Below are 14,208 nucleotides of genomic sequence, written 5' to 3' on the forward strand. Positions count from 1 at the left end.
GGAGCCCATGGGCACTACAGTAATAGATAGTGAAGATGTTTGGGAAAGGAGTCCTGGACAATAGAGAGGACTCACAATAGGTTTCCTCAGCAGTAGTTAATTGCTGGATTCAGGTGTGGAGGGTGGCAATTGTGAAGCATGCAGAGAAGCTGGTTGGCCTCCAGGATGATGATGTCATCCTCACGTCAGCTTCAGCGATGCTCTGCATTTCACACACATAGTGCCTTCCACCTGAGGATCTCATAATGCTTTACAAATATTAAAGAACTGAGCCTTAAAATAGTCATCTCAGGTGGACATGATCATCTAATTAAGGAATGGAGATGTAAAATGTCTTGCCTAAGATCCCTCAGAAGCAGTGTGGAAGAGCTAGGAAGAGACCTTAAGACCTTCTGAGTTTCAGTCCAGGGCTTATGCCACCAGATCATCTCTTTTTACCTAAAGGCTATTAAAGAAGATGCCAGAAATTAGAGCAGAAACTGGATGAAACACACAGCATTAATCCCTTCAGATTCCGAGAGACTTTCAAGATAACACGTCCATTCTTGTCCTGCAAAGAAGCCACCCAAATTCCTCTGGAACTGTGGTTACCACCATTAGTAATCCACTTTCCGCCACAATTGTTATCACTGTCAGAAAACTAGTTGCTTTAGTCAGTATAAAACGTAAAGTCTGAATTGGATTTTTAATTTTGTTATTGCCTCACTCCTATAATGCAGATTCCTCACCTCTGAGGTTTTTCCCTCCTAGGACTGCAAGTCTTGGCAGACAGACGCTAAACACCTAACTTCCTACCTTAGGAAATAGTCTGTGTGTTTGAGAGACTTACGTGGCTATCCTGAGTGAACAAATTTCATATAGTCATTCGCAGCTTCTCCAGTTCCCAGTGTCATACCAAAACTGACTACAGACTTTTGTAGTCAGTTTGAAACATGGTTCAAACCTGTAGACTCCTTTATTTCTTTTAGCGTTATCAATAATTTAAAAGGCTGAAATACATTTTAAATTAGGTTTGCTTAGTGAATGCGTTGTAAAAAGATGTGTGGCTCTCTGCACCAACTTTCACCAGCATACACTAACATTTGTTGATACTGCTTCAGCAAGAGGGCTGTTTCTTTGGTTTTTATGGTGCACACCTGGCAGAGAGCACAGTGGAATCTAGGCACTATTGCCATTGAGTTCCATGTATTGCTGGAATCATAAGCGTCCATCTATCCTGCAGTTAGACACCCACAGCTGGGCCATGCCAGCTTACTTGGGCTTGTGGGACTTGAGCTAAAGGGTTTTTAAATGCAGTGTGGATGTACAGGCTCAAGTGGGATGTTCAGGCTGCAAGGTGGGAGCGTCCCAGAGCTTGGGCTGCAGTGTAAACCTGAACATCTACACCACAATTAAACAGACCCTTAGCCCGAACCTTGTGAGCCCGAGTCAGCTGGCACAGGCTAGCCACAGGTGCCTAACTGCAGGGTAGATGTAACCAAAGAAGCCCCCCTTATTTTACACTTCCTCTATTCTGTATTCCCTAGTAAATTTTTCTTCATTTTTCATTGCTCTTATAGAGTCACCTGCACACGTTAAGAGAAGCAAACATCCCCAAGCACTGTTATGTTAAAGTCTTCACCCATTTTACTGCCTTCTTTCTTCTTTTTGTCATGGCAGGGTCATGGATGGCAAGACCTAGTCACAAGACAGGAGTCAAGAGTCAGCTGGATCAGGATAGTGGGAAGTCAGAAGGAGGAGACAAGACAAGAAGAAGCCAGAACTACGAGTTGAGACCCAGCGTCCAGTTGTTCAGACAGCTTCCTGTTCCAGCTGCTGGCTTAAGTGGGGCCAGTGAGCCACTCTGGCACTCTACCAATCAGACATCAGGGCAGAGCCTAACACTGTTTGGGGCTAGGTTTCCTGGGTGCCAGGTAATCCATTGTCAGCAAGCTGCGAGGTGGAGGGCTGGAGTGTGGTAGTTCCGATAAATCCTGCGAGGCTGGGTTCAAGTTCCACGGGTCATGACTTCTTAAAAAACCCCACTTTTTCCCCCCAATAATTTTAGGTGTAGATATTTATTGCAGATTTTTCCTCTTTCAGGGCTGGATCTAGGAACCGAACATCAACACCAGCCCCAGCTGTTCTTAACTGCCATGGAACTCCAGATACATTTTAAGAAGGACAGTAAAGTTCTTAACTCTTTACAAAGACACTTACCGGGGGTACTGCTATGATTGGCCCTGGTGGTCCTGGTGGCCCTCGTGGTCCAACAATACTAGCACCATCCTGTCCTGGATCACCCTATTTCAACAGTATTACAGATGGAAAGGCTGTTTAATAAACACCAAAATTCCCAGTAGAAATTCAGTTAGAAAGAGATCCATCCCATCTTACCTTGGGTCCTATGTCACCCTTGTCCCCTTTTGGGCCCTGCATGCAATTTAATAAGGAGTGTTAACAATTTATAAGGAAAAGTTGCGACAATACTTTTCCTCCCCCCAAAGTGCATAGAGAATAACGTTCATGAAGGGCTTGATACAAAGTCCAATGAAGTCGATGGAAAGACTATGGATTGCAATGGGTTTCGACCAGGCCTTAAGTGTATATTGGTTTTGAATGTTTTTAGTCATTTCTGCTGCCTTTGACAGTGTAAAATTATGATAGAGGACTGGGAGAACAGAGTGGAAGGGAACAGACCAAGCTAGCATTTTCATATACAGCACTTATTTCATATACAGCATTTGTTCCTTAAGGGAGTACAAGCATGAAATGAATTGAAGGGTTCACAGGTGCTTCTCATGCAGATCTATTATGAGGTCACTTTTAGGACAGTGAATGTTTTATATCTTAACAGAAAGCTGATGTGTTGAAAATCATGACCTTACTTTTTGTTAGCATTTATACTGCTTTTTCTATTGGTAATAAAAACATGAAATAAATAATAATACTTTGAGGTATAGAAATCAAGAACCATAAAACTGCAGAGTGCTTTACAAAGGGGGGTAGCGTTTTATAGATAAGGGAGCAAGTCCCACAGTTGGTGTAAATCAGAGTCAACTCCAGCTTTATATCAGCTAGAGTTCCAGTCCAGGGTATGTGAGAGACCAAGAGGTTTAAATGACTTGCCCAAGGTTAAAAATAGCAAATCAGTGTCAGAATCAGGTTTATAACCCAGGTTTCCTGTTTCCCAGCCCTGTCTTCAAATCAACAAGATTACAGATGCCTCTGACACAAATATTTAAATACTTCACTGCAAAATAAATTCTATTGAACTGGGGTTACATTGCTAACTTAACTCTAAATTTCCTGGTTTATGTTAGTTTTACTTACTCAGTTGTGCCTACATTTGACACGGAATCACCCCAGTTCATGACATTTTGTACCATGAGTGCTGCAATTCTCAATGGTGAATTAAGCCAGTCACAAAGCATCACTCATGACAGCATAGAGAAAAGCAACAGGCACTGTTGTAATTGCTTAAAGTAATCTGGAGCAGGAATGTGCATGAGATGCAGAGTTTGGGGAGGACAGCTCCTCCTTCAACCTCTACAACATCCCTTCCAATGGCCCACAAGTCATCTGGCACTTTCTGCCTCTCTGTAACTCTCTTGTGCTGGAAAGCTTCCCAAAGACCCATGGGTCTCCTCCTCATTGCTAGGCCTGAGCTGGCTGATTCATCTATAACTTGGGTGGTTTTAATTTTTCTTAAAAGCAAAGCGCAATCAATCTACATTATTCTACAACTATGGGCAAATAATCTCTAGCATTTCACTTACTCCTGTTGGATTATTCAGTTAGAGAAACACACAAGAGCATTTAAAACCTGTGAGCTTCTATTTTTCTCCTCCTCTAATTTAACAAAATGGCACTTTATGACATAATGTATGCAAGCCAAAAAAGCATTCAGAGGCTGACATTTTTTCTGCCAAGTTTCAATACAGAGTGAATTAATTGCTGATTTACAATAGAAATGCTTAATATTGGTGCTTCAGATTTCTGTTGAAGCAGAAACATACCATTACAGTTAAAAGGTGTGTTATGACAAAGATTCTCCAATATTTTCCTAGTGTTGACCATGTCCTACTATATAGATTGCTTTGTGGACACCTCCCTTCCCATTGGTGATACGCTATTCTATCTGTTGCAATTACAATTAATTGTTTACATGGTAAAGCAATATCAGGAAAGTATCACATGTATTTTCAAGCTTCTTGTGCCACTGGATAAATGGATGAGAGCCAGCACTATGTGACCAGTCATCGCCATGGACCACTAGCATGTGCTCCAGTGATTACTGGTGGTCCCGGGATTATAGTTTGGGAACCACTGTGCTATGTGATCACACAAAGAAAGAATATGGTAGTGCCACTTACTGAATCTCCAGGACGTCCAGCGACACCAGGAAATCCAGGTTTTCCATCTGCACCTTGGTCTCCCTATCAAAACAGAAATACATATAATATTAATTTTAAATTGTATCCCATTTAGTTCAATGTAGCATCCACAGTATTCTATCCGATTCGTAGAAAGGTGCTCAATTATTTCATGGGAAAAGTTTTAAACATCACAGTGTAACCAATCATTTTAAAAAAAAATCAATCAGCTAATCAAGCAATTAAGAAAGCAACAGACATATAGAGAGCTGTACATTCATACATTTGTTTTTTTATCTTTGGCCACAGTATTTCAGGGGAGACAGGAATCATCACACATAGCAGCCAAGGAGACGAATTCAGGTGTCACTGCAGTTTTAAAATGTAGTTGTTGTTTTTTAAGGCATTTTTGCGCATTTACAGTATAATTCTCAACAAGACTTCCAAAAAGGAAAACCAAGCTGTAAAATTCTAGATCTGTCAAATGCCCCTGGTTGTGGGTAAAATTTTCAAAACCCAGCTTCATTTTCAAAATGGCACTTAGGAGCCTAAATCTCATTAGAAGTCAATGGGACTTAAGCTCCTAAATGCCAAAGTCACTTTTTTAAAATGGGACTTAAGGTATGCTTACATTGCAATCGACCAGCCACCATCCCCCACCCCACATACACTCCCTCTTTGCAGCGAGTTGCAGAGCTTGGATCAAGTGGCTCGAGCTACAGGGCTAAAAAGAGCTGGGTAGAATTTCCCACTGGGAGCTCGGAGAACCTTTCTCCTTTCACTGGGTCTCAGAGCTCAACTTCAGCCTGAGCAGGAACATCTACACTGCTCTTTTTAGCCCTGTGGGGTGAGACCTAACCAGCTGACTGGACTCAGACTCGCTGCCATGGTGTTTTGGGTTTTTCCTTCTTCCAAGATAGGCGCACTCTTAGGTGCTATTGAAAATTTTACCCTTTTTCTCTTATGTAGCCACACAAAATAAACTTCTCTAAAACTGTACATACTGCTTCAATAACATTTTAGCAATTCTACAAGTGATAAAAGAGTCATTAGCCTATTTCCTATTTGTTAGTGAAATTCACTTCACCTGCAGAAAGCCCAGATAGGCTTTATATGAGCAAAGAGTGCTGAGACACCGGTGGGGGGAATCCATACACACCCTACCTAGGGGCAGAGTGGGCTGACATACCCATAGCAGTTCTTCCCTATCATTTCTGTGAATCATAGAACCGTAGGACTCCAATTTATCCACATCTTTCCTGAATTATGGCACCCAGAACTGGAGGCAGTACCCCAGTTCAGGCCTAATCAGTGCAGAGTAGAGCAGAAGAATTACTCCTCAGGTCTTGCTTACAACACTCCTGCTAATACATCCCAGAACGTTGCAAAAAAAGGAAAAGTCAGTGTTATGCTGTTCACTCATATTTAGCTCATGATCCACTACAACCCCCAGATCCCTTTCTGCAGTACTCCATCCTAACAGTCATTTCCCATTTTGTATGCATGCAACTGATTGTTACTCCCACAATGGACTACTTTGCATTTGAATTTCACTTGATTTACTTCTGACCATTTCTCCAGTTTGTCCAGATCATTCTGAATTTTAATTCTATTCTCCAAAACACTTGCAATCCATCCCAGCGTGGTCTTGTCCATAAACTTTATAAGTGTACTCTCTGTGCCATTTTCCAGATTCTAAATCATTGATGAAGATATTGAACAGAACCAGAGCTGATCACGGTGAGACACCTCTTGATATGCCTTTCCAGCTTGACTGTGCACCACTGACAACTACTCTCTAGGAATGGTTTTCCAACCAGTTATGCATTCACCTTATAGTAGCTTCATCTAGGTTGCATTTCCCTACTTTGTTTATGAGAAGGTCATGCGAGACAGTACCAAAAGCTTTACTAAAGTTGAGATATACCACATCTACCACTTCCCCACATCCACTAGGCTTGTTACCCTGTCAAAGAAATCTATCAGGTTGGTTTGACACTATTTGTTTTTGACAAAATCATGCTGACTGTTACATATCACTTTATTATCTTCTAGGTGTTTGCAAATTGATTGTTTAATTATTTGCTCCATTATCTTTCTGGATACTGAAGTTAAGCTGACTGGTTTGTAATTCCCCAGGTTGTCCTTATTTCTGTTTTTATAGATTGGCACTATATTCGCCCTTTTTCCAATCCTTTGGAATCTCTCCCATCTTCCATGAATTTTCAAAGATAATTGGTCAGATATCTCGTCAGTCAGATCTTTTAAGTATTCTAGGATGCATTTCATTAGGCCCTGGTGATTTGAGGACATATAACTTGCCTTAGTAATTTTTAACTTGTTCATTCCCTATTTTAGGCTCATATCCTATCTTATTTTCACTGGTGTCCATTATGTTAGACGTCCAATCACTACTAACCTTTTTGGTGAAAACGGATACAAAAGAGTCATTTAGCACTTCTGCTATTTCCACATTTTCTGTTATTGTTTCCCCACTGAGTAACGGGCCTACCCTGTCCTTGGTCTTCCTCTTGCTTCTAATGCATTTGTAACATGTTTTCTTGTTATAGATCTCTAGCTAGTTTAGAAATGCTAAGGCACAAAACTAGATTATTTTTGTCCCTACATACTTGTGTTATTTGTTTATATTCATCCTTTGTAATTTGACCTAGTTTCCACTTTTTTGTAGGACTCTTTTTGAGTTTCAGATCATTGAAGATCTCCTGGTTGAGCCAGGGTGGTCTCTGGCCATACTTCCTATCTTTCCTATGTAGTGGGATAATTTGCTCTTTTGCCCTTAATAATGTCTCTTTGAAAAACTGCCAACTCACTTGAACTGTTTTTCCTTTTAGACTTGCTTCCTACGTGATCTTACCTACCAACTCCCTGAGTTTGCTGAAGTCTGCCTTCTTGAAATCCATTATCTTTATTGTGCAGTTTTCCCTCCAACTATTCCTTAGAATCATGAACTCTATCATTTCATAATCACTTTCACCCAAGCTGCCTTCCACTTTCAATTTCTTAACCAGTTCCTCCCGACTTGTCAAAAATCAAATCCAGAATAGCCTCTCCCCTAGAAGTTTTCTCCACCTTCTGAAATAAAAAATTGTCTCCAATACATTCCAAGAACTCGTTGGATAATCTGTGCCCTGCTGTGTTAATTTTTCCGACATCTGGGTAGTTGAAGTCTCCCATTACCGTCAAGTTGTGTGCTTTGGATGATTGTTAGGTTATGTAAAAAACAAACATATCCACCTCTTCTTCCTTCCCTACCATGATATCACTCTTGTTTTTTACCCCTTTTATCCTTACCCAGAGATTTTCAACAAGTCTGCCTTCTATTTTCATCTCAACCTCAGGCCAAGTGTATACGTTTTCAATATATAAGGCAACATGTCCTCTTTTTTCCCTGTGTGTTTTTCCTGAACAAGCTGTATCCTTCTATAACAAATTCCAGTCATGTGTATTATCCCACCATGTCTCAGTGATGCCAACTATACAATAGCTGTTTATTAATTAATTATTTCAAGTTTTTCCTGTTTATTCCCCATACTTCTCACATTAATATAAGGTGTTAGTGTAACTGCATTTCAGTAATCACAGATCTCAGGGAATCTCCCCAGGCTCACTCCAATCTCTGCACCAGCGTATAAAGGGTGAACAGGACATCCTCCACAGCTTTCAGTATGTCTCTAGGTGGTCACCCAGCATACATGCAGCGTGCTATGTGGTGCTTTGTCAGTGATTCACCATGCAGTCCAACCCTATGGTTGAGATAGCACAGGGAGTCTTGGAGGATCCCCTCAACAGGGTGAGTTTCACCCATGTGCAGATGAAATCGGTTACGACTAAGAGCATTTCTACTGCATGAGGATGTAGTTTCAGTTGCATTGCTAGCTGCTGTTTCACTTCTTGTTGGAGCAAATGTTCAATAATTTCACCAACTGTTTTTCTTACTAAAGTTTAACTGGGAAAGAAAGACATGATTTTAATTAGCATAGTTTGACTGTAAATAGTACAGTATGGCCAGGTCTCATTTTTAACATTATTCATATCTTAACATCTTAAACATTATTTTCCTCCTGAAGCTGGCATTTGTTTGGTAACTACTATCCCATAGTTTCATATTTCTGCTTGTCCTACTAGGCATTGGAACATTAAGTTCATGTACAAAACAAAATAAAAATACCTTCCCCCAGCCCATCCACACACCTCTCATTCATAATGGGCAGAATTTCAGGGTTCCAGAACTGTACATTATTCAGATCTAAGAGGACGAGTTATCTGCAAAGGTTGCTTTGTTATTTGAAGACTGAACAGATTGATTCTGGTAGCTTATTTTTTTACATAGCTTTGTAGTTACCCCATTGACAATAGTTATACCCTTTGGAAAAAAGCTTTAAAACTGTACTTATCACAATTGCATATATTATTCAGTAATAATTACTGGAGGAAGGGCCATAAAGCAGAACACTTTCTTCAAAAAGAGTTCACACAAGACAATTAGTTAGATGACACTAAGCTGGGGGGAGTGGTAGATACCCTGCAAGGTAGGGATAGGATACAGAGTGACCTAAACAAACTGGAGGATTGGGCCAAAAGAAATCTAATGAGGTTTAACAAAGATAAGTGCAGAGTTCTCCACTTAGGAAGGAAGAATCCCATGCACAGCTATAGACTGGGGACCGACGAACTGGGCAGCAGCTCTGCAGAAAGGGGCCTGGGGGTAATGGTGGATAAAAAGCTGGATATGAGTCAGCAGTGTGCCCTGGTTGTCAAGAAGGCTAATGGCATATTGGGCTGCATTAGGAGGGGCATTGCCAGCAGGTCACGGGAAGTGATTATTCCCCTCTATTCGGCATTGGTGAGGCCGCATTTAGAATACTGTGTCCAGTTTTGGGCCCCCCACTACAAAAAGGATGTGGACAAGTTGGAGAGAGTGCAGCGGAGGGCAACCAAAATGATTAGGGGGCTGGAGCACAGGACTTATGAGGAGAGGCTGAGGGAACTGGGCTTGTTTAGTCTGTAAAAGAGAAGAGTGAGGGGGGATTTGATAGCGGCCTTTAACTACCTGAAAGGGGGTTCCAGGGAGGATGGGGCTAGGCTGTTCTCGGTGGTGGCAGATGACAGAACAAGGAGCAACGGTCTCAAGTTGCAGGGCGGGAGGTCTAGGTTGGACATTAGGAAAAAGCTTTTTACTAGGAGGGTGGTGAAGCACTGGAATAGGTTACCTAGGGAGGTGGTGGAATCTCCATCCTTAGAGGTTTTTAAGCTGAGGCTTGACAAAGCCCTGGTTGGGATGATATAGCTGAGGTTAGTCCTGCTTTGAGCAAGGGGTTGGACTAGATGACCTCCTGAGGTCCCTTCCAACTCTAATATTCTATGATTCTATGATTCTAGAGCCTTGAAGAAATAAAAAGAGCTCAGGACAACTGCCCTACATGCCAGTATATTGTCTTAGTTATCATGCTGGCAAATGTCTTAGTGAAATGTGTTTTTCAAGAAATGTATTCTCTGATTGTTCAGAAATGGCATCTCCATACAGATTGCTAAAAATTCAAAATATGTACAACAGATGGAATTTATAGCAAGCAGCAGCCACAACATTATGTTGTTTTATTAAAATTAAGACAAGCAGATGTTGTTATGATAAACTGTGATTAAAGTTCAGCAGACGCAGTCAGATTACTCATTGCTTTAATCCAGTTTTACATCACTGTACCTCCATTCATTACATTGGAGTCATACTGGTGTAGAACTGGAGTAACTCACTAGTGAATCAGACCCAGAATATTTTAACCATTGTAGTATCAATCAACAGATCACACATTTTACAGACAACGATAATTTAACTCAGGTAGTTCAGAACATCCCTGCGAATTGTGTACGTAATTAGTATTCTCTCAATGAAAATTAACATTTACCATCATTTTAGTGCATAAAGAGAGTAAAGTAAACTAAGCAGAAAAAACAATGCACTTATATATTAAGTTAAATAGTTCCCCACCTTTAAACCTGGTATACCTGGTGGACCATCACTACCTTTTTCTCCCTGAAATGCAGATACATAGAAAAGGTCATGTTTAATATCAAAATGCAGAACAAACTACAATGATTTAAAAAAATCTTGCTTGTTTAGAATTAAATAACAGCTCTATTTAGCTATGCAGTACTACAGCTTTACGCTGGTGTAACTCCACTGATTTCCCTTACAGAGGGAGAGAGAATGGAAATATGTTGCTTTGAATGGAGTTACATCAGTTTAAAAAAAAAAAAAAGGAGTAACGCATTGACGAATCAGGCCCAAGACATAATGAGTTTATTTTCTGAAAAATCTTCCAAAAATATTCTTTTAGGAATTCTTTTACTAATGAACATATGATACATTTCACTGGCTTCTGGTGGTGGCGGTGGTGGGGAAGAGTTTTTCATAATAATCAACTGTCTCATTGTCCACAGAAAACAGATTTTGGATATGTACTTATCTGCTGGAAGCAGAATACTAGAGTTACTGGGATAAATGACCGCACATGGGCTATGAATTACAGTCACATCATTGATCTGGAATGGATAGCTCTATCTAAAAATATGATGAATTACATTATACTAAATTTATAATTTAGTTGGATTTTAAACTCCATGTGATTTATACAGCCTTTTGTCACTCAAAGTAGGTGAAAACTGCATTTTGCATCTGACTTCACAAGGTAATGAAAATCAGTTTCATCTGTGAAAAGTTGGTGTAAAACCCCACCACTGGCTTAGAATGGTGACATGGTACATCCACATTATACCCACTTTGCACTGAAGTAAATTACTTCATTAGGTGCAAGGCAATGGGAAAAATTATACCCTTTCATTGTCTGGGCAGGAATCACTCAAGAGCTGTCAACAAAAAGCTTGTTTTAAATGAAGGGTAACAGTTGATGTGTTAAAATCCATATAATAATTCACAGAGGATTATCCATTCCTACCAGCTACTAAGAGAAAGGTATGTCATGCATAACTGGTTTGGGAGACAAATGTAATAGACATGGGACCATCTATCCATCTAGGCACATCCCGTTAATATTTGAGGCCCAGATTCTCAAAGATATTTAGCTCCATGGAATTTATCCTTACAACATCCTTGTGAGGCAACCAAATATTATCCCCATTTTACAAAAGAGGAGGTGAGGCACTGAGAGATTAAATAACTTGCCCGAGTTCAGACAGGAAATCTGTGGCATAGCTGGGAATATCTTGTAAATCCATTTCAGTTCTTTAACCACAGATCATCCTACCTTTCTTCCTTCTGATCCTGGCTCTTCAGCATGGCCACAGGGCAGACAAGCTTATCTCTTCTCCCCACCACCTTGCAGGACACTCCCTTTCCACCCATCTCCCTCTCCCATCAGTGTTTTGGGCAACCCCTCTTCCCCACTGGGAACCTGCTTCCCCATGATGGCCCCTATGAGTAGCTGGGCCTAGGGACACGTCACTACCCAGACAGGAACTCCAGGGCACAGAGTTGGATCCATTTCACCAGCTGGACTGAGTCCCCTCCTGTCTCTGGACTAGGAAGAGATTGCTCCAATCCCCTATAAGCTTGGGGAGTGAGCTGAGAAGTGCTGAGACACCTTGAAAAAAGCTGCTGTGAGACTACAATAGCCAGGACTTTTGGAATTCGCACTCAAGTCACTTTATATCAAGTGTAACAGAACAAGTCACCAACAGTAAACTGGTTTGTAAAAGGTTTTTTTTGTAATGGGGATTTGATATAATGGTTTCATAAACAAACTCATTTTTCTCTACTTATTGCCTTTTTTACGCCCTCCTGACCCACAATACTAAACCTGATATTTAACATGATGGCTTTCCAGGTAATTTTTTTGCATTGATTTTCACCTCTTTTTAAATTTTTTAAACAAACACTGATAAATTCCTGAGAAAAATAAATAAATAAAATCTGGAAATGAAAGGCCTTACATATAACATTTAATTACATATTTAGCTAAACATACTGGGCAAAATACTGCTCTTACTACACTGATGCAAAAGTGGATTAACTAACTCCAAAATTACATTGTTGTTACTGAAAGCAAAATTTGGCCAATGGTATTTAGGATATGTGAATGTTAACCAGGAAATATTTTTGGTTTTTTTTTAAAAAGAGAAAGCTTTAGTGTACAAGAACAAAAGCAATAGTGACCCAAATTACTGTAAATATAACAAACCAAGGCTAACTCCAATGCAAAATACAAAAATATGATGGCTTTCAAATTGAGTTTGTTATATCAATTACCTTTGGTCCCATTGGCCCACGCTGTCCAGTCTCCCCAACAGGACCCTACAAAGTATGTTGAGTTTATTGGTATTTAATATTCATTTTTATCTCAGTAACAAACAAGTTCACAATCACAATCATAGAAAAGTCTCTTAGCAGCAGTATCAACAAAATTTAAAAAAAATATATTTTAAAGTCTATCCGCTTAATATTTTCTTATAATAGGCAGATAATATATAGTGACAGCTATATGTAAAGATGCCCATGTATTTCTGTTCTAAGGAGTTGCTTTCAGTTGCTTATAATTTTTTAAAATCATTTATCTAACTGACTGAAATTCTGAAGATATGTTCTCAGTCTGGAAGCAATATTTTTGCAAGTTTAAATCAAAATGGTGTTGCCATTTTTAAGATTGAGGAGAGTAAAAAAAAAAAAAAAAAAAAAAAAAAAAAGATTTTTCCCTTATAAAATACATCTTTGTGACTTTTTTTTTTGAGCGGTTCTAGTCTGGAAATGGTAGATGATAAAATGTAAAAATTTGGCAGGAACTTATTCCTTATCTTGAAGATGTGATTTTTGGTGGTCTAGTGAGAACTGCTTGTGATTTATAAACATTTAAAACACCCGACTTAAGAACATAAAAATGGCCATACTGAGTTAGATCAATGGCCCATCAAGCTCTGTATCATGTCTTCTGATGGTGGCCAATGCAAGGTGCTTCAGAGCGAATGAACAGAACAGGTAATCATCAAGTGATTCATCCTGTCACCCATTCCCAGCTTCTGGAAAACAGAGGCTAACGACACTTCAGAGCATAGTTTTGCATCCCTGCCCATCCTGGCTAATAGCCATTGATGGGCCTATCCTCCATGAACTTATCCAGTTCTTTTTTGAACCCCGTTATACATTTGGCCTTCACAACATCCTCTAGCAAAGAGTTCCACAGGTTGACTATACACTGAATGAAGAAATACTTCCTTTTGTTTGGAATTAATAGGCAGCAGGTTTAAAACATTTGATCCCTGTTCTTGTATTATGAGGAGTAAACAATACTTCCTTATTTACTTTCTCCAGACCAGTCACGATTTTAGAGACCTCTCTCAAATCCCCCCTTAGTTGTCTCTTTTCCAAGCTGGAAGTCCCACTCTTCTTAAACTCTCCTTACATGGAAGCTATTCCATACCCCTAATCATTTTTGTTTTCCCTTTTCTGTACCTTTTCCAATTCAGATACATCTTTTCAGATGGGGCGACCGATCTGCATGCAGTATTCAAGATGTGGGCATACCATGGATTTATATAGAGGCAATATGGTATTTTCTGTCTTATTATCTATCCTTTTCCTAATGACTCCAAACATTCTGTTAGCTTTTTTGACTGCCACTGCACATTGAGTGGATGTTTTCAGAGAACTATTCACAATGACTTCAAGATCTCTTTCTTGAGTGAATAATCCACACGCCTGAGCAATGTAATTACACCGAGCTAAGCACTGATATAGATAGTGCTATGTTAGTGGAAGAGCTTCTTTCGACACCACCTCTCACAGAAGTGGAGTTATTAAGCCAACAGGAGAGCTCTCTCCCTT

At 39.9% G+C, this 14,208-nt stretch overlaps 1 protein-coding gene across 4 annotated transcripts in view; it reads right to left on the bottom strand.

Annotated features, from left to right (window-relative positions):
* COL15A1 (collagen type XV alpha 1 chain) overlaps window positions 1-14,208 on the bottom strand; it is a 247,966-nt gene that overhangs the window by 70,135 nt on the left and 163,623 nt on the right. For 3 of the 4 annotated variants that reach the window (XM_067569856.1, XM_067569854.1, XM_067569853.1), the window contains 5 exons: window positions 12,640-12,684; window positions 10,363-10,407; window positions 4,356-4,418; window positions 2,377-2,412; window positions 2,200-2,283 (listed from right to left, as the gene is read on the bottom strand). In XM_067569856.1, coding sequence (XP_067425957.1) covers window positions 2,200-2,283; window positions 2,377-2,412; window positions 4,356-4,418; window positions 10,363-10,407; window positions 12,640-12,684 — 273 coding nt within the window. The remainder of the gene's footprint in view (window positions 1-2,199; window positions 2,284-2,376; window positions 2,413-4,355; window positions 4,419-10,362; window positions 10,408-12,639; window positions 12,685-14,208) is intronic. The other variant, XM_067569855.1, reaches the window with a different exon arrangement.

Source organism: Emydura macquarii, unplaced genomic scaffold, assembly GCF_026122565.2.
Source record: "Emydura macquarii macquarii isolate MOO-44397 ecotype Brisbane River unplaced genomic scaffold, CSIRO-AGI_Emac_v2 contig_2948, whole genome shotgun sequence".
In the NCBI taxonomy this organism is placed as follows: Eukaryota; Metazoa; Chordata; order Testudines; family Chelidae; genus Emydura; species Emydura macquarii.